The 26,596-nt window shown below is 43.5% G+C and overlaps 1 protein-coding gene across 2 annotated transcripts in view; it reads right to left on the reverse strand.

Annotated features, from left to right (window-relative positions):
- Positions 1–26,596, reverse strand: part of LOC146859261 (ICOS ligand-like) — a 406,586-nt gene that overhangs the window by 3,266 nt on the left and 376,724 nt on the right. For both annotated transcript variants that reach the window (XM_085649952.1, XM_085649953.1), the window contains exons 5-6: positions 9,788–9,949; positions 1,146–1,197 (exon numbers count right to left, since the gene is read on the reverse strand). In XM_085649952.1, coding sequence (XP_085506078.1) covers positions 1,146–1,197; positions 9,788–9,949 — 214 coding nt within the window. The remainder of the gene's footprint in view (positions 1–1,145; positions 1,198–9,787; positions 9,950–26,596) is intronic.

Here is a 26,596-nt window from a genome sequence, read left to right on the forward strand (position 1 = left end):
GTAGGCGATAAGCAGGCCTTACGGGTGCATACATTTGATATCGCACGTCCGAGATCATCTACGATGACTCTGACCACATTCCCTGCGGCTGGGGAGTCCCTGCGCCTCAGACCATGTCACATGACCACTCATTAACACTGGACCCCCATGGGAGGAGAGAGGGTGAGAGCTACACACACTGAACTACAGTAGAAATAGGTGCACAATGAGACAAGGTGGGAACACCACGAGGAATAGAGATGAGGAAAAGAATGAAGAGATACATAAAGGGCGACTCTAATCTTGTGACCTGAAGTTGACGTTGTTTATTAAAGAATGAAGAGATACATAAAGGGCGACTCTAATCTTGTGACCTGAAGTTGACATTGTTTATTAAAGAATGAAGAGATACATAAAGGGCGACTCTAATCTTGTGACCTGAAGTTGACGTTGTTTATTAAAGACTGTTTATGATATACTAAACCGTTTACTCCTGCCTATATCCTATGATGGTCCTGAATGTAAGCTCTAATGTACCACATGATGTCTTGTACTGTGACAAAATCTAATAAAAACATGGTTTACAAAAAGACCTATGTAGTCCCATTTCTGGTATATCAATTTTCTTTTTCTTTTTTTAGTTTGGCAATGATCAGACATCACACATGTTTTTGACAAATTGCTTTCCTCAAGATTGATCTATTTAAATGTTACTACGATAGCTAAAAAGTGTTCCAGGTCAATATTTCAGCCATTTTCTAATGATATTATTTGGAAATGCCTTGACAAATATCTTTGTGATTAAAGGACTATGCAAAACTTTTCAAATTTTTCGATGAGGATGTGGGCCTGTCAGCAGAGGGCCATGATGGTCAAGGTACCTTCATGGAAGAGGAAATAAAGGTATGTGAAAGGTTAGAATAAGAAATGTAACAAAAATAACACACATAACTGCATCAATATATTTACCTATATTCTCTTTAATAGAACTAACCTAGATATATACACTTGATAAGGTTTGATAAGCGATACTGGGCCCGATCAGACCGTGAAGCCTTTTCTCAATAATATCATTGCTATGTTACATGAACAAAAAAGGTACCATTATTTGAAGTCATCTGACTCCTGGTATTCAAACAATTCATTCAAGTGAACTACATGGTTACCTCTCATCCTCCGTCACCTGCTGCTGCAGTTCAAGGTCCACTTGTGTAACACCTGCAAAAATAAACACAAGGTGAGTGTCAGACAACATCAAGTCACCCACTGCCAGCGATCAATAGATGCACAGCTGGAGGTCTGAAGCCAACAGTGACAGGTGCAGCTAAAGGAAGAGATCACATCTGGGCCAATAATGCAAAAGGGATCCAAATGGGATCTAAAAAAGATCGAATATTTTGAGGTAAATGTTTAGGATTTTCATCAACAGTGCCCAATTGATGTAATTGAGAAAAATCGATCTAATTAATGAATTAAGGAATGCTCTGGGATCCAGCCACTAATAACCAATGGATCTAAGGATGGGATGTGAACAATGGCACAACGCAAAATGAAGCCCCCCCTGCAGAATATAAAGAGGTGCCCCTGAGTCTCCAATATATGTATTGTCCTTCAGCAGAATGGGGGGAAGGCCCTGACAGTTTAGGGCGCCCCTAAAGGGCTGCCCCCGAACAGACCACAGAGGCGGCAGGAGCCTGTGTTACACCTCTGGATGTGAGAGAGATCACAGAGTCTGGAGTTCGACATGTGGCTAAAGCTAACATCTGTGTAGGGTACTAGCACAGCATCCTTTGGTGGCCAGGGATAGAGCAAACTCTAACCAATGGTCCGAAAGATTAACCTGGAAGAGACCTCAATATGTGCAGCTTATAATAGTGACAACAATCGACAATTATTGTTTATATAGAGCACTCAGCGAAGTTCCAACTTATCACAGTTGCAGTTGCCAATGAAAAGAAACAGGATGCCCGAACGCTGCACATCAGAATAATAATACAAATGTAACTGTAGGTTGAAACAATAGTGTCGTGAGGTTAATAGGGCATGGGCACAAATGCATCCATTTTCTATATGTTCACGTTTAAAGTTGAGATCCGTTTAGCACATTTTGCTTGTGTCCTTGAGTGCGATAGTGACATTTCTTCGCAGACTCATTATGATTCCATTGTACATTTTGTCCAAAGACCAAGTAAAATGTGTAAACTGCCTTTGCATATTATTGGCTGTTCAGAGACAGCTCTTGTGGTGTAGTTCCTATATCCCTGATAGGCTCTGCGCATTGGAATATTAGGACTGAGGTCAGTATGTCTCTATCGAGTACATTAAACTTAATCACTTGTGTGTGCCAGCTAACTCAGAGGTCAAACTTCTTGAATAATCATGAAAGGATTAGTTTCTGACAACCGAATAAACATGACAACTTTGTTTCCCTTAGAATCGGAACAAGCACAGAATCATGGAAACAATAGATAACAGTTTCACTCAGTCAATCGTGCATGTTTCGTTTCTACAGAGTTACACAGAAATAGAGAGACGAGCGTTTCAATAAAAAGGGTTTATTGAACAGTCTTATTTCTCGTGCAAGAGATATGAACTGCTACAATCGTAAGACAGAATGCGAAGTATAATATGTACAGTGTTAGCAGTAAGATAAAATAATACTGCAATAGCATGGCTTGTAGCTATGACAGATATTCATAAACATACATACATAAATAACACAGGCTAAAATGTTAACTCATCTGATGCTTCTAGCTAGTTCTACCCCAGTGTACCTAACCTAAGTGTAGTACGAGGTAAGAAGTAGGTGCTGTTTGTCTATAGTCAAGTTTAGCTATAGTTGCCAAGATTTACCAAAAGTCCCTCTAGGTTCTAGTCCGCTCCATACCTTAGAATGAGTGAGGTTGGAATCTCTTTCCGAGTCTCGATCTCTAACACCCCACAAGGGGAATCAGAAACACTGGAGCTGGATTCTCTGTGAGGAGGATGACAGCATCTGGTCAGTGCGTCAGGCGGGGACTTGACTTCCTTCTGAACTTGCCGTTGCGAGCCGCGTCGTGCAAGTAGGCAGCCGAACCATGGTTTGCCATGGTAAGTGAAGGTATATTTATACCTTGACGGTGTTTAGGAATGCTAGTGTTGACGTAAAAGTTGGGCAGAAGAACATGATAAATGAACCCCTAAGGAATAGATGTTCATGCATAATAAATGAGTTCTTGGAGAAATCAATACCCAAGCAAGGGGATGTGCCTAAAGGCTTAAGAGTCTGGTTTTCCAAGAACTCGTTGTGACGTTATCTAAATCGACACACAACACTCTGAATTGGTATAATAAACAATGAAAGCAGGCTCTGCACTCAGGCACAGTGCAAATGCCTCCAGTTTTCATTATATAAACTGCCTGAACCTTTGTTCCGTAGAAGAGCATTTCTATGAATTCTCGTAGTCGCCGGATGAAACATGCACACAGGTAAATAGGGAGGTAGACCACTTCAAGGGATCTGGCAGAACCACATTCACCCTATGCTCCCTAGGACAGGTGGTACTAATTAGGAGCACTATTATATGTAATCATATAAGGATCAATGGCATAATATCGACACTACTAAAATCGAGCAACAAAATTATCGACACACTAATATTGACCACAAAAATATCAACAGCCTATATTTATTTAATAAAATATTTAAATATTGAAATAAAAATATCGCCAGTAAAAACATCAATACATCTAATCTAGAAAACAGAAATATCATAAACGAAAATATCGTAATCATTAAATAATCATACAAAACGACAAAAATATTGAAATAAAAAATATAGACCATATTATTATCGTTAACACACACATATCAACATCTTAAAAATAATAAAAACACAACACATAACATTAAGAATATAAATTATAATACAAATACACACAATATAATAATCTAACTAAAAATCATTTCAATATTGAAATAAAACACCCCTATGCAATATTTTACATACCTAAAATCAAATAAATATTTTTTAGAAACAAAGTAAGTAAATACAAATAAATATTTGATACATTTACAACATATTACTTTACAAAATAAATAATAACATATTAATAAATATACACATAATAAAAAAAACACACATAATTTAACATTATTTAGCGTTTGCCAAATAAGGTAAGAACTGCCAAAACAATTTAAACCCATGCTTGAAAAACAAATGAAAAACAACTACAAACCAAATAAACCAATAAAAATGAAAGTACACTTAAAAGAACACTAAATAAACGAATCAAAAATTAACATGAATCTGTATTATACCAGCAAAGACCAGAAGAAGCTAACTCTCTGCGGGATTCCTTCTACAACATCTCACTACCACATCCAAGACTTCTAATTCATCTTTACAAAGTAACTAAAATATGATACTTATTTAATAATGTAACAAAATAAAATTAAACAAATTTTAAACAAACTAAACAAATAACCTAATGTTATTATAAATTATATCTCCTCTACAGAATATCCAAACTACACTCAACCAACTACAAACAACATCCAAGAACTCCTCCAAAGAAAGTAAGTATTAACTAAATAAATACTAATCCATTAACTAAAACTCCCAACCCCTAAAACCCCACTAATTGTTCACTCCGCAAAATACAAAAAATACTGTTAAACAAATTAATTAAAAATATATTTTTCTTTAACAGAAAAAATCAAGCACTGCATCCAAAGACCAACAGGAAACTTCACAAAATCCAACATTTTCTGTAAAACCAAACTTGTAAGTATACTTAAACTTTTTACTGTTTTTAATACAATAAACACATGTATGATATATTTAACAGATTTAAAAAAAATGTTATCATCACAGCTCAAATATCAAAATGACTGAAGGTGCAAAATTCATAACATTGCAAAAAGGGAAACTTTTACTGTGCTATATGGGTAAGAGAAACTGCTGTAATAAATGTCAAAGAGCATAACTACCCGGTAACATAGCAGAGATAGAAGTAAGAGATGTTTTAGATACTCTTAAAGAAGATAGTATGAGCTCTCAGAAACCCACAACAGAAATACTAAAGGATGTCCTACCCCGAGTTCCTGAACATGTAACTGGACAATTACCCTCCATCTCAACTTTAAAAATATTAATTGTTAGAACTAAGAACCCCACTACTGACACCCCACCTGCCCCCAAAACATTCAGTGAAGTTCAAATACCACCTGAACTTACTCTAAGTCAAAACGAAGAACAATTCCTTCTTTATGATAGCAAATCTAATGAAAAAAAAATGTGCAACTCCCACAAACCTACAAAAACTTCAAACTTGTGAAACATGGATGATGGATGGTAAATTTAAAATATGTCCCAAACCATTTATCAAATTATACACAATCCATGGATAGTACCACAATAGCATTTATGCACTATTACCCAACAAACAAACAACTACCTATGTAGAACTGCTAACAAAAATTAAACAAGAAACGAATTACTACCCACAAAAAATTATCATAGACTTCTAACAGTCAATGATACCAGCCATCCTGAGAAATTACCCTCACACAGCAATAAAAGGCTGCTATTACCATTAATCATAGCTTATAGAGACCCCTTAAAAAATCTACCCTTAGGGGCCGATTATGATCTTTTTAGGAAACTCTTCCGCCCGAATCGTTTCTGAATGAATTGGGTTCTGCGAGTCCAACCAACCAATTACGATGCTTCCCAACATCGTAAGGTCGGATTGCCATTGACTTCAATGGGAGTCGGTGTTCCGAACGAGAACACAGGCTCCCACTGAAAAAAGGGGTTGGTGAGGAAAACTTTGCACCCTGTGGCGGGCACCCTATGGTGCCTGCCACATTGTGCATGGTTGGGAAGAGAGTTCCCTTGGGTAGCCTCACGGGTTCCATTCGGACGCCAAAGACAGATTCCGACAGCCGTTTTGTGTCGGGCAGACCGAATCAGAACGGCTGTCCGAATTGGTCAAAGTAATCGTTCGTCCGGAAACCGTGTCCATAGAGCTGTACGAATTTGCTCCAAAGCACTCGGGCTGTCCGAATGCCAGTCCAGAAATGATTTGGACTGCTCGAACGGTGTTTGTTCGGAGATAAGAGTCCGAATCGGATTCTGCAATACCGAATCCAATTCGAAGCCTTTCCAAATTAGATCGTAATCGGCCCCGAAGTGTAGAATATGCAACTGACAGCAACTTTGCATATGAAATAAAAAAAACAATTGCACTAGCCTACGTCCCAATAACAGAAGATGATGAACACTACCATTTATTAATTGTAAGCCCCTATCACCAAACCAATGAACACAAACTAAGTCCCCTACTAAACTATTTTGAGGATACCTGGGTTGGAAAACTACATAGATCTGGACATAGAAGACAATCAAAATTTCACATTCCATGGTGGGATGTATACAACAGTGCTATAAACAATGAAGCAAAAACTAACCACTCAGTGGAAGGATGGCATAATGCCTTCCAAGCCACTATGGGAAGAACCCAACCAACCCTACATAAATTATTAGAACGATCCAAAAAGAACAAAGCTACAAACAACTAAGACTAGAGCAATCTGTGACACAACTATGTCCTAAATTAACAAAACAAACTAAAACAATGTATGAGCATTTACAATTCAAAATAAGGCTCTATCCAAACACTAAGGGGCCCATTAGGATGGCGGGCGGATCGCCCCCGCCGGGCCGGCGGTAGCCACCACGGGCCTGGCGGGGGCAATCTGCCCGCCATCCTTCCAAGAATGACCCTCCGCCACATTAGTATGGCTGGGGGTCCGCGACAGATGGGAAGACCGCCTGCCGCTTTTCCGCCGGTCGACTCGTCGACCGGGCGGAAAAAGGCCTGGATATGGTGGCGGTGTCTGCAAGAAACCGCCATCCATATCACGATGCAGGGGGAGAGCAGCCTTTCCATGGCGGCGTTGCCGCCATGGAAAGGCATGTGGTGTTCGCTGTTGGGGGCCCGTAGTGGGCCCCCAGGATGTTGGGGGGTGCACATAGGGGGTATCTATGGTACCCATCACTCAACAGAGATTTACTTCCTTTTGGTAATTCCCCTTGGCTCTCACTTTAACCAGTAATGCTGGGGCTTTGTGGGAGAGGGTGCCTGCTCCTCAAAAAAACCACTCCCTCTTACGACTGGTATGTCTAGGACGCTTGCTCCTGACCTGCCACCTCTTTTACTTTCCCAGTTTACAGGTGTGTATCTGGCTGAGCCGTGCTCCTCCAGGAGCGTAGCTGGGCGCCTAGCGTTGCCAGTGGCCTCCGGCTCCTTCCCGGGTCCTCCTGCACCAACGGCGGTCTCTCTTGGCAATGTCTTCTCAGTCAACAGCTTGGGACACAAGCGTCTGCTTCTCCCCCCTCGTCCAGGCGTGTTCATCTTGTGGGTGCCTCCTTTTGCCTCCGAATTAAAGTGACCACATCCACTTTCCCAGAGTTCATTATCTTCCGGTTTCGGGGTGGGGGAAAGGAAGTGCTCAATATCACAGCGTCCTTTTCTGGGTCTTCCATGATGGGCTGTGGGAAAAGAAGAGGGGAATCAAGACCCAGTGGGGCACCCCCATACCTCTGCCAGTGGAACTCGTCCTCTCCCACACCAGGACCCAGGTCAGCCTGACAGATGTCAACTGGCCTTCCAGGTGAAAAATTCTGCTCATCTCTCTTTTCTCTTGTAGGTCAAGGTTGAGTTTGAGGACTATGTGCATTTTTGCCTGAGTGCATAGTGCATATTGGAGTATATATTGTGCCCACATGGGTGTGACAACATAAAACATTATAGGACTTTGTGTCAAACGTCCCAGTTCTTTGCTGGTCTGTGATTCATCTCTTTTGCATTCCTTTATTTTCCATGCACTTAAAGTGTTACACTGTCTTGTGAGTAAAGGTATTAGGCTTCCTTTCTTTGAAGTACCGCAGTGCTTCTGCCAAACCACTCCCAGGTCATCCTTGTCCTTCTCATCTTCGTGTTTATCTGCATCTCTGGTGAGATGCTAAAAGATCCATGAGGATCAGCACTCCAACACGGCCATTGTCCACCTCCATCTGTAAGTCACTTAGATGTGACATGATGCTTGTCTCAGTAGCATTCATTGACCTATACCCTGACTGCATTCCATCTAAGATCTATCTAGACTCATCGACAATTGAACCTGTCTGATCACTGCCTGTTTGAACAACTTCTCTAGAAACAGAAGATTAGAAACTGAGAAGAAGTCTTAGGTCGGCTTGAAGCTTCTTTAGGAGTAATTAGCCAGTGTCCTTGTCACTATTTTCAAGGAGGAGTTGATAGAACAAAGGCACAAACCTTCAAAGAAGACATTTGTACTAATTCTTTAAAAAACGTTTGGTGCTAACACATCAATAAGTGTAATTTGAAGACACTTCTCTATCAGGGTCCCACACCTCACTTTGAAAGAGGTGTAAGCCTTCCTTCACTCCCTGCTATGGCTCTGGTTATGAGTAATTTTCATGGGTTGGACAGGACAAAGGTACATTTCCTTCTTGATTTCTGAGAAAAGTTGAACTCCTCAGAGTCCCAATGTGTCGCTCTGTACTTAATAGTATATATGAAAGGTGTCCAGTGTTTAATTAAGAGAGCCCCACTTGAAAAAGGTCCCAAAAGGCAAAAGCATCCTTTGCAATCTTGTATGTTATGTTATGTTAGAGAGTATTTATAGAGCGCAACTATCCCTCCGAGGAGTATCATGGCGCAATAGTCCATTGAGTTGCGGGCACAGCGTAACAAAAATTGAGAACTGGGCTGAAAGGGGTTAGATGAGAGCTCTGCATAGTACATCTGGGGCAGTAAAAATCCAAGTTTTCAAGGAATTCCTAGAGAGGGTTTCTGATTGAATGAAATGGAGGCTACTAGGTATCTCTTGATTGAAGATGAAGATGTATGAAGAAAAAGACAAGCAAAGTATCAAACCCCCTCTGACATCAAGGAAGGCAAAAGAGCCAAGAAGAAAAACCAAAGGAAACTCTGGTTGCATGAAGTAAAGAGTAGGGACACAAATAGTTGCAAATAGGTGTGATGAACATGATGAAAAATAAGGGGACAAAAGCATTGTGACACATCCCTCACTTGTTAATACCCCCTTATATATGAGCTGACCTGTCTTGGGCGCTCTCTGCCCAACATCGTAATTGGGCCCTTAATTGAGATTATTGATCAAGGGCACAAGTCAATGTCTTTAAATCTAGTCAGGAGTCTATCTTTAAATCTTCAAAAGCTGGGATACAATCCTACAATGGTTCTAGGAGCTATGCATGGTCCAAATGTTTCGAAGGGTGCTTCCATTCTCCTGTATTCTCCCTTGAGATACCGTTTTGATTTTCATAGTCAATTTCAAACGTCATCATGTAATGTTTGATCAAGGCCAGAAGAACAGTGGCCTTGAAGACTGAGAGACAAGGAAATGAGAAGTGATGAAGAGAAGTGAGGTTGGAAGACTGAGGAGTGATGAGTGAGAGGGGAGTCATAAGGAATGGGGATTGATGGTTAAGGATGGTGGCATGAAGTGTGATTGAGATGGGTTGAGGAGCGGAGAGCGATGAATGAGGAGTAAGAAATCAAAATTCTGAGGTGAGTGATGTGGAGTGAGGAATGTGGAGCGAGGGAAGGGAATTAAGGATTGATGATGTCCTAAAACATTTTTCCCAGCATCTGTAATGGGGTGACAGCATACAGCATGTCTTTTTTCATTGTTCTACTCTCGCCCCAAAACCCACCCCTCATTTCCAGGTTATGTCCACCAAAGTAGAACCTAAAAACTGTCATGTCTCACCCCTGTATGCTCCACAGCGGTTCCTCTTATACAGCCTGATGGTCACAACCATCACCGCCACCAAGAGGATTACCATGATGCTGAGCACCCCAGCGGTAGCTTGCGTTGCTCTAGAGGTCTGTTTCTCAGGAGATCCAGTTGGTTCCACCATCCTCACAACGTCTAAAAGAAAAGAGAACATTACATATTCGAGAAACATATTCACAGACACATTATGTAGTATCACAGACCAGCTGGGTTCTAGAGATGGAGAATTAGAAGTGCAAGAAGAGAGTAAGAGACAGGGTGAAAAGGGTGGGATAGACTTCCTGGTGACCATTTACTCTGCAGCTATACAGATTTGCTGCCATTTGTGGTGGTGCCTGTAACCAGGAAGGGGTGTAGTTATGATCCCTGAAACACAGATAGGACCCTCTAATTTTGATTCAATAGCAAAACAACCAATGCAGACACTGTTGGCACTGCAACACATCTCAATGATGTTTCAGACTCTACATACAAATCATAAGCACACCGTAAACACGTGCGTAAGATAAATTATAAAAATCTGATTAAGGTGAAAGATGAAATATGCTACAAAAAGATTAGTTCTTAGCACACAATACCCATATCCCATACACATGAATATACCGACAGAGTGGTGCTGACTGTAACCTACACTCCAATGTAGGCTCCTCAATGAGTACTGGGGATGTGTTACTCAAATGTAAAATGGGACAAGCACCTATGGTGGACAGGCATCTCCATTGCTCAAGCAGTTGCGGCCAACTCATGAGGTCGAGCCTTAAAAGGGCCTTCATCGGGATTTTTATCCCTGTTGCCTTGTTTGTTTGATCCCTTTCAGAAGGGAAGCAATGAGTGTAGAGTAGCAGGACTAGTGCTGCTTAAGTGTTCCTGCAGTTTTGGGTTGAAATGACTCATTTGGCATGTGCTTCCAACAGTGCTAAGGCTAACCTGCCACTAATGAATGTATTTCTATATAACAGTTTACTGAGAAAATTAAACAGTACAAGGAGAGAGGTAAGAAAGTGCACAATGAGAAATCAATATACTAACGAAAGCGAATCTACACGAAATTACGACAAAGGGGGAGATTCACAGACCAAACCAAGTCTGTGGCAGGGACCTGTTTTGGTTTGTGCGTCGCATTAAATCCATACTGGGCTTCTTTGATGCCCACACCCGCCAGCTGGTCTTCCAAGCTACTGTTCTGGCCAGGCTGGACTATTGTAAAGGTCTGCTGCTTGGCTCCAATAAATCTGTGATTAAAAGGCTGCAGCGCACTATGAACACGGCAGCTTGTGCGCTGTTTGCCCTCCCTAGACACTGCTCGGTCTCCGGCCTTCTGCGTCCCCTTCACTGGCTGCCCATTGAGCAAACAATCCATTTAAAGATGCTTTGCTTTACGCATATAATTCTTGCAGGCTCAGGTCCAGTACTTCTGAGCGATCTCTGCCATCTTTACATCCCGACACGTGCCCTACGCTCGGCCGACCTCCATCTATCACATATTCCACGGTTCCATAGAACCAGAGTAGGAGGGTGCTCATTCAAGGTGCTTGCACCGACCGTCTGGAATTCTCTAACACTTTCCATCAGAATCATTCCTAACCTTTCCTAACCTTCTAGCCTTTAGAAGGGTGGTGAAGACCTGGCTTTTTCAATGATCAGTAGTTTCCTCTCCCACCCTCTCTCCTGGCAATCAGTGCTGGAACGTCCCTTTGCCTGGACAGCCATGTGCTCTACAAATCTCCTAACATAACATAACATAACATAACAGATATGTGACTGGAGATTTTGATTTCTAATAGGAACCTATGGCAGGCAGGTTAACTCACAAGCACAGATGACGCACACATAGAATAATCAACTAACAGTCACTGCTCTACTATGCATTGGCTCCTATGTACCATGAATGTTGCGGTATGGGGTCCGCTGAGGCCAGCAGTGTCCGGCCCTAGCATCGAGGTAGATCAGTCAAATCTTACTCATTAGAGGAAGATGAAGGTTTTCGGACTCAGATACAATTAACATTTAAGTAAGGCACAATACGCTGAATGTCCTGCAAAATATTAAATCTTTTGAAGAACATAAGTCTGTTATTTGCTGTAAGATCCAATAGCTTGGCAAAATTTTTGTAGCTGATCAGTGAATTACTTTCTAGACAAATATCAATGTGGGGACAGTCTGGGTCCTCAGACGTTGCAGCAGGACACGTTTGCACAGTAGCAAAAGAAAATAGCAGGCTATTCAGACAGTCTTTCTTGTCCCCATCATCAGAATCTGGTCTCCCAACAGGTGTTCAGTTCTTCTGACTACATGTAGTTAAAGCCAGCTGGGCGGTGGATGTGGAAGGTATGCAGACGAAAGTGAATATGCCTGTGGTGTTTCTGGTTACTTGGGTCACATGCAGTCACTGTCTTTAGGCACTGGTGATCTCTGCACGTCGGATTGACTTGGGATAGGAGCATGGTCCGCGGAAGGGATGATGGCTTCAAAGGTCAAACACAATATGGGCTCTCACAGGGAAAGAAAGTGTGCCTCAAGCCACCGATGCTCCAGAGACAGTTTGCACTGTAGGTTTCTTGAACTGTAGCCGTGCACTTAGATGCCCTTGCACAATGGTGATCAATTCTCTTGCTTTGTGATGTTGAAAGTAATGCAAGAGTCCCGCTGATTGGTGTTGTGCTGTGCAGTGGTGGCAACTACTCTGGTCTCGGTCAGGCCCCTCTTCAAGGCAACAGTCTCACAGAAGCTTTCATGCCATCTTGGCCATGCAGTTCTTGAGCTGAGAAAGGCAAGTTCTAAGCACAGTGGTCAGTCAACCTCCTTGCTCTGCAGGTCACATCAAGCGTTTGCCCTAAACACCAGATATTGTCCCGACTCCATCTAAGAGCTGTCAAGGTTTCTGCCCCTGGACCTCTGGGTGAAGACATTCTGGTTGAAGACAATGATAAACGTGAATGCTTGTCCTAAAGGGTCAGGTTCATTGATCATCAAAAGGTAGACAGTCAGATTTTGCAGGGATGGACCACTCAAGTTCATGTGCATTTTCCTTCAGCTATCACTCAATCCCATGATAATGAACATCTCATAAAGTGTATCTTATTTCATAGTGATGGCAGGAATCTCATACTACTACCAGGGTATGTGGGCATCTTTCAAACTTTCCTCAAGCCAACAAGAGACAATTACTGGGCCTCAAGACCACTTGCAGAGCTCCCACCAGGAAAGGAAGGAAGGCACATCCCTCAGTTGCTACTGATATCCTTATTTGCAAGCTTGAGAGTGACCTTGTTCAAACTGGCTTTATCCACCAGAAGAAGCCCTTCTCTGTTCCATATTGCTGAGTAATACCAGACGGCCAACAATCTTATTACAATGGTCAGTTCATGAAGGGGGGATGAGCAATGATGGATCATGCTGTGGACACTGGAGATAGCTACTTGAAGACTTGTACCGTCTACCAGAGCATCGCATCTTTTTAGGGCCAGAATTACACATGGGGACACCAACATAAGGTACTACAACATCTCCTGTACAACACAAACTTCCTCTGCACATTTTAATGCTTTCACTCCAACAATCAAAGGTACAGGTATTTCAGTAATTACAGAGGTAATCTGTATGAAAAATATTGGCAATGCTCAGGATTTCTAGTTTTAAGCGATAAAACCTCACCAAAGTCAATGCTTGCTTTTCAGTGGAACCTTGAAAACACTGAATGCGGAATGCTTTAGAGCTCTCTGATGCCAATGTGGTATAAGCACAGCCCCTAACTCTAAGCTCTCTACTCCCACTACGGGCCTTATTATGAATTGGGTGGAACAGATTTCCTGTATGGAATTCCTCTCCAACCAATCACAAGTGGGTCCGGTGTTCGCACACTGGGATTTAATGGTTGCGGGAGCACCGGTCCGCATTTTAAAGGCTGTGAAAACCAAGAAGGTTTTTGCATGTGTAGAGAATGTTATTCCCCCAACTTCCAGTACAAGGCATCTTTTTCCTCTTCCCTCCACTAACCGTACAATGTCTCTCCCTTCACCTCTGCACAGTGATTGTGCCCCCAACTCTAGCTCATATTTACCATCTGTGAGCATCAATCCCAACTCAACAGGGAATGCGCCGCATAATTCCGCCTGATAACACCACATCCACATGGTTACTTCTCATTCCATGGGGCGAACTTGGGTTTGTAGCAATTCTCTGAGGAAGAACTGGCTGGTATCAAAAATTGCAGCTGCCCAGAATTTTCTCATACAAATCCAAATTACTCAATTCTGGCCCCATGTCTCACTCAGAGCCCAATGTAAGTCACCCACGATGCCCACCATCCGCCAAGTTCCTAGGCCTTACGTAAGCATTTTTAACTCAGTCCCTCAGTTTTGGAAGCATGGCTCCGCTTTGCTGATCTAGCTTCAGCTCTCTTTATGCTGCTGTGAGATGTCCAGCAGATGTCTGAATGAACTTTGAGCAGCATGAGTCCAGAGCAAGCAGCACTGCCATGGTGTACTGGTGTCCTTAACTGTGAGCAAGCTTCCCTGAGAGTGCCAGCCATTCCCAATGGGGTTGAAAATTGCCACAGCTTCATTAATATTCATGAGGCATGCAATTTGCGACCCCATTGGGAATCGCAAACAGTTTCTGAGACACTGTTGTACATTGGATTTTGCGACTCGTAAATTGTGACTCGTTATTTGTCACAATTTGCGAGTCGCAAAATCCAATGGTCGTACATCTGGCCCTAAGTGATTTGCCCAGAATCACAGGATGTTGAGCGTTTTTGCCGAGACTCGAACCTGGTTACCCAGCTTTGAGGTCGACCACTCTCACCGTAAGGCTACATTCTCTCCCTACGTTCTACCAAGTCTGGCTCCACCTCAGCATCCCCATGAGATACTTTGTTTAAGATTGATCCATTAAGCTGCTTTTATCTCCGTCGAACGTCTATTGGCACTCCTCTTGTTCACCCTGAGCGCATGATGGAGGGATAGCTGGGCTGGTAAACTTGGGACACTGCAGATAAGAGAGGGTTGACTTGACTTATGGCCTCCTTCCTGTGGGTCTCACTTGGCTCTGCTTTGTTCTTCACTGTCGCCTCTGCTCTCTAACTTATACCAGAAATCACCCACAACAGAAGAGGTTCCTAACAAGCACCAAAAATAATCCCAGCGGGTGCGTTTCAAAGAATTTTTGTGGGGCAACAAAAATAGCACTCAGTGGGCTGCCTTGTAGTGGAACAAACAATTGAGGCTAAAGGATTGTCAGGGTTTCCTGTTTTCGGCTGCTTTCAATTTCAGTGGGGTGTTTCCAGAGCTTTTAAAACCTCAGAAAAAACAACAGATATCATCAGTGTTTAAACATTTTTGTGCATAAAAAATCAGTGGGCACACTCAGAGGGTCAGAGAGCACAAGGCTGCTAAGCAATCGATACGTGTACTGTTGGCTGTATGACCTTTGGTGACAGCAAACTGTGCTGCTGTGCTGAAAACCCTGAGGCGAATAGAAGGTTCATGCCTTACAACAGCCAACGCGTTTCACCCTTGCAGGCTTTTTCAAGGCAAGTAAATGGTCCACAAAACCGAAAAATAGGATTCCACAGGGTATTAGCCCAAATCGGTCAGTGATTTCTTAAATTTATTTCTGATCACGGATCTGAGAAAGGATATTTTATAAAAATCCGTAGGCACTGTCCCAGTCGAGAACCAGGATGTATGGCGTGTTGCGCGCTCAGTCGCAGGCCTGTTTAAGCAGCCATCGAGGAAACTCCTGTCACATCAAATTTTCAAGTGAAATTTCACCGCAAGGGTGAAACGCGCTGGCTGTTGTGTATGAAATAATGAATAAAAGGATCTACAACCCCATCTAGAGAAAGAACCATTATTTCTGTCACCGCCTTCCTTTTTCATCTGTGGGATTAAACCCTATGAATGTTGTTTTTACAATAATGCCTCTCTCATCTTTTGTGTTCTAGTGACAAAGGGCATAGCATCCTTCACAAAATTCTGTATAGAAGGGATGGGGCTGGAGTCCTTCCAACAGTGCAAATACTTGAGGGTAATATTTGATGCGAGGGGCTAATTTAAGAACCTTTGTGCTGCGATACAAAGAAGGAATAACTCCTTAATCATAGTGTTTGCTTCCTCACGAAATGCCTTAAAAGGCCTATCCCTCAACCCATTACTACAAGTTATGACAGCTAAACATGCTCCATCTTTGACAAACTGCGTGGATATAATGAGATGGAAGGCTGATAAAATTATAGATAATCTTGTGGTAAGGACCTATCGTCGCCTATTTAATCTCCCACAGCAGGCTTTGCCGGCACGAATCCGATTAGAGTTTGGCCTTAGAAGACAATATTTAAATAGTCTAAGGTTGGTCATTGTAGCTGTGTACCGATACTCGCTGACCATACTGATTGTGGGGGACTCCATCTCCCGGATTCCTCTCTGCTAGGAGGAGGGGCCGCAACAGTGCTTTTGGAGCAGGAGCACCTCAAAAAAGCACTCTGAGCCCCGCTGTGCGGGAAGCGCTGACGATCCTGATTGTGGGGGACTCCATCTCCATTCCTCTCTGCTAGGAGGAGGGACCACAACAGTGCTTGGAGCGCAGGAGCGCCTTAAAACAACACGCTGACCATCCTGATTGTGGGGGTCTCCATCTCCCAGATTCCTCTCTGCTAGGAGGAGGGGCCGCAACAGTGCTTCCAGCACAGAAGCGCCTTAAAACAACACACTGAGCCCCGCTGCGCTGGACACATGCGGGCCACGCCCGGGCTGAGCCAGGGCCAAGGGCATGCCCATCCTTGCCCATCATTGCCAGGAAGAGGCAGGGAAGGGCCACCCTCCGTGGCTCTTCCACTTCATAACAACAACGTCTGGGGCCGGCAAGGAGACTCTGCTCTGTAAGCTTTTGGGAAGTTGATGTTTATTGGATAAAGCCCTCAGCACTCCATATTCAGGTGACATTGCCTAATGGCCTTTATTTTGTGACATTATACCTATGTTTGCAAGGATATTTGTCTGAATACATCAAAATAATTGAACATTTAGCATGAGCATTGATGCTCTAGGTGAGAATATATAGATATAGTGAAAATTGTGGACACTGTGGACTTTGTGGCTATCTTTGTTGATATATATAACATATATAGGTTAGTGAACTTGAATCAGACATACAACCTCCTTTGAAACGCCCAAGAAATCCCAAGGATACCTTTAGAGATAGTCGGGCTAAGGCCACAATCACAAGTGTACATGATATAAAACCAGGCGCATTAACCATTTTACCTACAGTGGGCCCAAACAAAAGATCCCAATTAAAAAGGCAACCTAAAACTCCTCCGACTGAAAATAAAAAACTAACTACAATAGTGGAAGATTTAGATACATTTTTAAGAGAAGCGTTAGGCACATTAAGCACCAGAGTAGGCTTTATTGAGGACACGCTAAATACATATGTGGCAAATTCAAGGGCAGACAGGGCCGACAGCGTAACGCAAAACCAAGGGGGACTAGGTGAGCCCTCCAATAAGGAGGTAACAACCACTGCATCTAGACAGGCTGTCCATATAATGGACAAACAAATCACAGAGGCACACTGTTACGCGTGCCAAACAAAAGCTGGCACAAAGATACCATCAGGTGTTACGAAGACCTCAGCACATATTAATGCTCCAGATTTGAGGGGAGACTACGTACAAAAGGGTGGCAACTTGCATACTATTAGCACAACAAGCTTCAACAATACACATTCTAATCAACGCCACATCCAATACAGGAACCCACTTCATATAGATAGCTTAGATTTACTGCCAGCAGCTACCCCCTATACAATAGTGTTAGCTAACGTACTGAGATTATCGGCCCCAGAAATAGAACCTTGGGATACTTTGAGAAATAAAGCCCTACACTGGATAAGTACTATAACAGGGCTAACACAGGACCTGTTTTCTGACTTTAAAATGGCCAGAAAGATTACCTGGATCGGGAGAGGTTATAAAACCCTACCAGGATATTGCGTGGTACTATAGTTAAAGAATCCAATCTTGGTAGAAAGTATCATTAAGAGAACAGGGAGCCACATGGTCTCTGGGCATGGTGTTAACATACTACCGCTGGGTTATTTTTACCAGCCGCCGTCCAATATGAGACTGATATGGAACAGGGGGGACATTAACATGAACAACCACCCTGAGGTTGGATATGAGATTCCTGTGAGTAACCGCTTTGATAGACTGCCAATATTGGATGAGGTAGATTGACTCACCGTAGAAGACACTCCCGACCCAGAAGTTAACACAATTAGTCCACACACATGTCCTGGCATACCAGTGTACAAGGATACAGGGGCAAGCCCAGGAAATAGATCAATTGTAGACACACCACCCACAACATCTCATCCTTCCCTTGTAGACCCTGATAGTCTTGTTATAGGAACAAACCTAGGAAATGGACTAACTGTTGATATTCCACTAATGACATTAAGCTCACCCCACAAGGCGAATAGAATTAATCAAGAAGATAACAACAGAGTTGACTTATGTCCCGTGCTATTTGTATTTTGGAATGTTGCAGGTTTGCGTAAAATCTCCTAACCCCGGAATGGATAGATTTTGAAGGGAAATGTAATATACTTTGTCTGCAAGAAACCATTAGCGGGTATAAGACCTTCCATACTTCAGCTGTTTCATCTGCACATGGGAGATCTAAAGGAGGGCTATGTACATATGTGTCAATCTATATGAATGTAGGCAGGATAACTCTGAGGATTTCCGTAATTTACTACCAAATTACCATCATGGAAATTGACAAATCCCATTGTGTAGTTGTAATAAATTACTACAATAATGCTGTACACGATCAGATCCCACAGGTTCGTAGAAGACTTATTATGGGATTGTGTTCGCTCTATGGGGGAAAAATTGTGGAATATCATTTGATGAGAACACTAGTTATACCCATTTCCCACACTTGAATTACGGGGATTGTCTGAATGAGATTTTGTTTACTTTTGACTTAGGTTTTACCATTGGTTCCTTTCAACCATACTTTCAATGGGAGAGGTGCAAATTCAACCATTGACTATATAATCATAGCCAATAGACACTCAATAAGAATTAAAGGTTTCAAAACACATAAGAACACCTTCAGCAGCCATTTCCCTTTCAGTGTAACTTTTCAACTGCTCAGCAAGGCAATAAAAACACAAGGGTTTAATACAGTATATTATTCAGGATATTGCCCTGAATAACACCAATGGCCATGCTCTTCGTTGGTCCAAAGTGGACCCCGACGATTTCACAAAAAACATAGTGGATACATATAACATAGCCTTTTTATCCTGCTCAGAAGAGTCGATTGTCCACATTGAAATGTTAGAATTTTTTCAACAGATTTCTAGAGGAATTAACAAAGCTTGGAGAAGAAAAAAGAAAGCAAGAAAAACCAAAGGTGGTTTAAATACAGGTGCACAAGTAAGTAAATATACTTTATTCGAATTCAAAATTCATGAAGTCATAAAAGCAGCAGGTTCATTACAAAGACAAGTATAAAAAATTTAAAATGCATACGAAATTACTCTAAAAATTGATTAAACTTTTCCTTTTCCTTATGATACTTTTTTAAAAACCCAGCATAGTTAACACACAGTATTCATCATTTAAAGAGACTAAAAACAATAAAGCTGGGCGACATTGTCTCCATGAACCATGTTTTTTTAAAAGTGGCTTAATCCATCTTAATCTTTCTAACGAATAAAATTTAGAAAAACAAATTACGTGCAGAGTGGATTGAGTAGACAAATTATCGCACGGGCAGTTACAGAGATTTCTAGCCCAGTCATTTGCTGTGGGAAAAGTGACTAAACGAAAGAAAACATCAAACCTAAGTCTAGTTAGTAAGTAACGGTCAAAACCCTCCTGACACCATATTGAATAAGGCTGGATGGTATAAGAGACTAGTGTAAGTTGATGTTGCAGTACAAGTTTCTTGTTTAGTTCTACACCAAGTCTAAGAGATTCAACATGATGCCAACACAACTCCTTCAAGGCCTTGCCAGTAATCCTACACATTGACTCAGGTTGATGATAAAACTCAGGTCTTCCAAGGTCCCTGGTGAAATTACATATATACTTCAACCAGGGTATCCTGGAGGCCCTGTCCAGCCCCATACATTCCTTAATAATATTTCTGTTTAACAATAGGGCCGGCGAGGTCCATACTCTATACCAAAGCAGAACTGGTTGTATACTAACCAAGTCACTCACGTAACGCACTCCCAACTCTGCATGACAATTAAAAACAGGGGAGCTGGCTGGAATTGCCAAGATACATCTAAGAAATGCGTTCTCAACCTTTTGTATTGAGGAAGAATTTTGAATCCCCCAAATACCTGCCCCATATATGGCTGTGCTGATACACTTCGCCTGGTAAATTTTTAACAAAATCGACGGTGGTCTCTTCTCAAGCTTTTTTGAAAAAGATATGAGTGCAGCAGTGGCTTTCTTAAATATCAAGGTCCTATTTCTAATAGCAGGCCCCCAGGACCCTGTTTCTTCAAGGACTATGCCCAGGTATGAAAAGGTTTTAGTTGAAGCAAGTTTCTCCTTCCCAACATACAAACGACACTCTTTATTCTTGGATCTACCACAGGTCATTACAAACGTTTCGGATACGTTGAGTTTTAACCCCCTATTATTCATAAAATTTAAATATGTATCCAGAGCAATTTGAAGACCTCTTTGAGTCCGGGACATGATCACCGCGTCGTCTGCATATAACAGGGACGCAATTTGATGCTGGTTAACCTGAGGAGAATCACGTACCACAGCAACAAACTCTTTTTCTAAATCATTAATATACAAGTTGAACAGAAATGGGGCAAGTACGCACCCTTGCCTCACTCCCCGCTTTACATAAAAAGGCTTGGTGCATTCACGTTTGGTACCGTATCTAACTTTCGCCCTGGCCCGACATACAACTGCCTTAATAAGGAAATAAGCACTTCATCCCCCTTCAAATCACTCAGGATCTGCCACAAACGATTGTGAACAACACAATCGAAAGCAGCGCTTAGATCGACAAACACTACAAAAAGTTTGCCTTCTTTAGCCTGGGTGTATTTACCTGAAAGTAAGTTGAAATTAAGGACCTGTTCCAAGGTGTGCCGCAGCCCTCACGAAACCCGTATTGTACCGGGGATAGGATGTTGGCTTCTATAGCCCATTGTTGAAGGCGATTCAAAATGACTCGCCCGGAGACTTTCATAAATGAATCCAGTAGGGATATTGGACGATAACAAGAGGGTTTATCCCGGTCCCCTTTTTTAAATATAGGTATAATTATAGAGTCTGCCCAGGTGTCAATAAAGCCCAACGCACAGCTAGCATCCAGTACGCGCGTGAGTAGGGGCGACCAGAGGTCAGGCTGATATTTAAATAAATCTATAGGAACGCCGTCTGCACCAGGCGCTTTATTACCCCTGCTCTGGGTGATTGCGTCAGAAATTTCTGTTAATGTAACAGCTAGCTCAATCGGGGTGAAATTATCCTCCTTATTTTGTCCCTGGGTAGCACTCCCCTTCTCTGCCAATTTGTCTTTTCCTCCTGGGTTATAGACCTCGGCAAAGAAATCTATCCACGAATCCTCTGTGATAGCCATATCCATTCTAACCACATCCCTTGAGTTAAAGAATGGAGCCTTAACAGCTAACCAAAAGGCAGAGCAATCCCTGTCTAAAGACTCATTATATAGACTTATCCATGCATCATTCTTAATTACGCGTTTACGTGACTTTCTGGCCAGATTATACTCATGCCTAAAATGCCTGATTTCTATTTGATTTCTCGGTTTTTTTATTAAAGCATTCTTTAAGTGTGTATAGGCCTTGGTGCAAGCTGAGTCGAACCACCCTTTGCTGCTTGGTTTCCCATCTTTAATTGGATGTTGTAGGTCCTCTTTAATGATCTTTGTGATATTTGCAAAAGAGTCCAGGACGTCTGTATGTGATACTTCATCCTGAAGGCATGTGTTGATAGAAGTTAACGCCTGTTTAATAATCTTTCTAGTAGTAACCTCTGGATTGCTCTGTGACCATCTGAGAGCATACCCGTTCAAACTACTTAGGGTACAATTAGTTGTCCAGGCCAACTTCTCGACCAGAGAGCAATCTATTTTAAAAGGAAGCTGAATGCAAAAACTAAGTGGGAGATGGTCACTCACCCCAATTATGTGTGTGACAAAATCAGTTAACCAGCATGAGTGAGAGTTGGTGATGGTGATATAGTCAATCAACGTACTAAACCCTCTCCCCACATACGTTGGACTAAACTCCGCCGGGGGCCTGCAGAGCAGGTTGACAAAGCCCAGATCGAATGAGGCCATCAAATCATTAAATGAATCGCCCCCGCTATTATGGGCAAAGTGGGGAAGATTTTCAGATTTATATTTTTCCTGATCACCACAACCACTCTGATATTGTTTACAGAGGTAGTGGTTGAAATCGCCTCCCCAGATAATAATTGAGTCCCTTGAAGATTTATCTACTAGAGCCCCTAATTCCTTGATAAGGGTATTTATCATGTCATTGACTAGCCCCTTCTCAATGCTATTATATATATTAATGATAATAACCTCCACCTTAGGGGTCACCCGAATTAGGATAATTTGATAATGGCTACAAGAGAACACCATTCTCAGTGATAATATCTCCAGCAAATTTGATATATAAATAGTCAGGCCACCTTTACACCTCCCAGAGTTAGAGGGACTAGCTGATTGATGATAAGTTCTATGCCCAATAATATGGATGGCATCAAGAGACCAAGTCTCTTGCAAGCATAGTATGTCTATGTCCTTGATAAAATCAATCCAAATAGGATTGTTTATCTTGGAGCGGAGGCCTGCTACGTTCCAAAAAGCAATCCTGGTCCCTTTCTTGGCGTGGACCCCGGGAAGTTCAGGCAAATGTGTTGCCTTCAGTAGATCACCTATACTAGCTACATCTGTTTTTTCTGTCAAATCAGAAGTAACGGCAACCTCAGTAGTTGGGCGTCAGTCAACTCTTTCAAGTCCGCTCAAGACTGAGAAGCGATTGACTCCTTCACAACTTTGATATTGCCGATCATTCCCTCTCCACGGCTTGTTGGGGAACATTTTTCTAGGGTATTCACAACCCGGGCTTAATGGGATGCGATAACTCTTCCTGCCCCCGTGCTCAATAGCCCTACTTGGGTTTGGTCTGTTCAACTCCCTATAGAAATAATCAAGTGGGAGGATCTCAATGCCCTTTGATTGTGACTTAGCGTTGAAAATAGACTCATCTATGATACGTCTAACTGGAGTGGGACTATTAAAATTAAGTATAATACAGTCCCCAGCTCTGTTCTTCCTAGTTCTGCCGATCCAGGACACTCTACGCACCATAATAATGTCTTTCCAAATGTTGTTCCCCACCGATGTGTTCTTTGTGATCCAATGGAGCGCTTTGTTTTTTAATTGCCCAAAATCCTCTCTTACACCCTTATTCAATAGAGGGACATTTGCAAGCACTACTACTAAGGGTGAACACGCTGGTGGGAGATTAATGACTGGTAAGGGGACCCGCTCATCCTGGCCAACTAGCACTGTCTCCCTCTTGAGATTATCACTAATTTGTGGAGATGTAATAGTAAGTGATGTGGTTGCAACAGTTTTAGATACAGAGGCTTTCGGAGGTAAGGTGGTAGTGCTTTTTCCACGTGGGGGGGCTACTTCAGCAGGGATGGCTGCGCCTTGGGGGTCTAAGTTGTTGCCAGGCCTTATCCCAGTACTATTGTTCAATTTGGGTAAAGCCAAAGTATCCAGCCTGCATGAATTGTCATTGGCTAATTCACCCAGGGCGTCTAACTTCCCATTAATGATTCTCAATCTCTCGATTATAGGTAGAGAAAAGGAACGCAGTAGATGAGTTAAATTTGAAAATGATATCACTGCTTCCTCATCCTTCCCGTTAGGTAGGGCTCTATTGAGTAAATTGGAAGACTGAGAATCCGGGTCAGTCGCGTCCTGAATGTTCCTCTTGGATATTTTGATGGATTTCTTGAGGACCGATGCACTCAGGGTACCAGACAACTTTAACACTTTTGATTTTCTACCTGCTTGACAGCCCCCGCCCCTCTTCCTTTTACCTTTCAAGGTAGTGCATGATGGGGCCGCTTCAGTATTGGCTACAAGATCAACAGAATCTACAGGCTGAAGACTTTTCCTAGCCTCGATCGGATAAAAACCCTCAGACGAGGCAATACTACACAGTGAATTATTCATGTTGGACACCATTTCCTCCCCAAGCAAGTAATCACAATGTAAATCTTGTTTATCCAGTACAATAGGGCATCCTGGAAGTAGAGTATTCGGGTCAGCTTTAGCCGGTGACACTAGGTTGATTAAGTCCCCTAGGGAGGAGCGTCTCGCGTTCAGAAGTTCCAGTGACAGGCGCTTTTCAGTCAGGGCTATCTCCCTGCCCACGGCATTAGCTGCTCTCAGAAAGAAATCATCAAGGGTGCCGGTGAGTCTTCCACCAGCAGCTGCCGGTGTAAGGCGGCGCTTCCCCCCGTTATCATAAATGTGTGTCATAATTCAACTCACGTGATAACAATTGGTAGTTCTTACCGTCGGGAAGAGGACCTTAGGGGAATGGCCCAGCCCAGCCTCAACCGGCCTCGGACGGCCGTAGACGGCCCGCCCTTTGCCCGGGCTTAGCCGGGCGCACGCCCGCGCGCGTCCCGCGCTGCGGGAGTCGCAAGGCGCTGAAGTAGGTGCAGGGGTCAAGGGGGCAGGGCCTCTGCTGCTCACGCTGCTCACTCTGCTGCCGCCGTCACTCCCGATGTCTCCCGGTATGGGTGAAGGCTCACAACACAGGTTTGATTCCCCAAGACGAAGCGTCTCCCGCGCAGCGGGAGGCGCGAGGCGCTCAAGTAGGTGCAGGGGTCAAGGGGGCGGGGCCTCCGCTGCTCTCGCTGCTGCCGCCGTCACTCCCGATGTCTCCCGGTATGGGTGAAGGCTCACAACACAGGTTTGATTCCCCAAGACGAAGCGTCTCCCGCGCAGCAGGAGGCGCGAGGCGCTCAAGTAGGTGCAGGGGTCAAGGGGGCGGGGCCTCCGCTGCTCACGCTGCTGCCGCCGTCACTCCCAATGTCTCCCGGTATGGGTGAAGGCTCACAACACAGGTTTGATTCCCCAAGACGAAGCGTCTCCCGTGCAGCGGGAGGCGCTCGGCGCTCAAGTAGGTGCAGGGGTCAAGGGGGCGGGGCCTCCGCTGCTCTCGCTGCTGCCGCCGTCACTCCCGATGTCTCCCGGTATGGGTGAAGGCTCACAACACAGGTTTGATTCCCCAAGACGAAGCGTCTCCCGCGCAGCAGGAGGCGCGAGGCGCTCAAGTAGGTGCAGGGGTCAAGGGGGCGGGGCCTCCGCTGCTCTCGCTGCTGCCGCCGTCACTCCCAATGTCTCCCGGTATGGGTGAAGGCTCACAACACAGGTTTGATTCCCCAAGACGAAGCGTCTCCCGTGCAGCGGGAGGCGCTCGGCGCTCAAGTAGGTGCAGGGGTCAAGGGGGCGGGGCCTCCGCTGCTCACGCTGCTGCCGCCGTCACTCCCGATGTCTCCTGGTATGGGTGAAGGCTCACAACACAGGTTTGATTCCCCAAGACGAAGCACAGGTGCACAAAAGCCCATAAGAAACGTAAGTATGTTCTATATAAGCCACTAAGAAACAGTCAAGAAATAAAAGTGTGTAGATCGGAGAACAAACAGGCTCTGAAAGAATGTAAGTGGGATATTAGAAAGGATGCCTGGAGAGCATCGCCTGAAGCTACCTTGGCCAGAATTAACACTGCCTTTTGGTGGCCAGAAAATGCTCCTTCCTTGATGTACCATGATATTCCCACCATAGAGATCGCTATTAGCGAGGACGAACGGGTGAAACACTATTCAAACATGGTAAAACCTTTTATTAGTCATGACAGATACAGGCAATACACAGTTGGCACAAAGTATTTTCCCCCCAAGGAATTTTCCCATTGACCTTTATGTTGCTTTAGAAGAGGTCAACTGAGCAATCGAAGCCAGCAAGGGAAGCAAGGCGCCTGGTGTACCTGCAGACCTTTTTAAAGCCAATCTACCTTTATGGGGCCCACTTTTGACACAAGTGATTGCAGCCTGTTGCACTACAGGTTTTATTCCTACCTGGTCAGAATCACTATTGGTATCGATTTTTAAAAAAAGTGATCACCAGAACACTGCATGTTACCGGCCAATATCATTGCTCCATTCACTGGCCAAGGTGGTGGGGCACATTGTACTTAAAAGGCTCCAAGAGTGGGCTGAAGATAACAATTTTTTATCCGAGTTACAGTTTGTTTTTTGCCCGGGCCTAGGCACAGTGGAGCAAGGATTAAATCTTACAATTTTTCTGGGAAATATACCCTGGCCAAGCAGGGTAGATTATACTTGGCATTTGTAGATTTAACCTCAGCCTTTGACTGTGTAGAACACGATAAGCTATGGGTCATCTTAGCCAATTTGGGTGTGGAAGCACCGCCTCCTACATTTCCTGAGGCAGCTTTATTCTGGTTAGAAAGTAAGGGTCCGTTATGGGGTGAAGGGCGAGTGTACCACAACTTTCACCGTGGAGAGGGTAGTAAGACTGGGCTGTTTCCTGGCACCCTTCTAATCCACATTCCATATAAATGGCTTGGGACAGGTACTGGCAGAACAGTGCCAGGACCTACCACAAATTGATAAGCGCCCTATACCTGCCCTCCTCTACGCGG

Source organism: Triturus cristatus, chromosome 3_2, assembly GCF_964204655.1.
Source record: "Triturus cristatus chromosome 3_2, aTriCri1.1, whole genome shotgun sequence".
In the NCBI taxonomy this organism is placed as follows: Eukaryota; Metazoa; Chordata; class Amphibia; order Caudata; family Salamandridae; genus Triturus; species Triturus cristatus.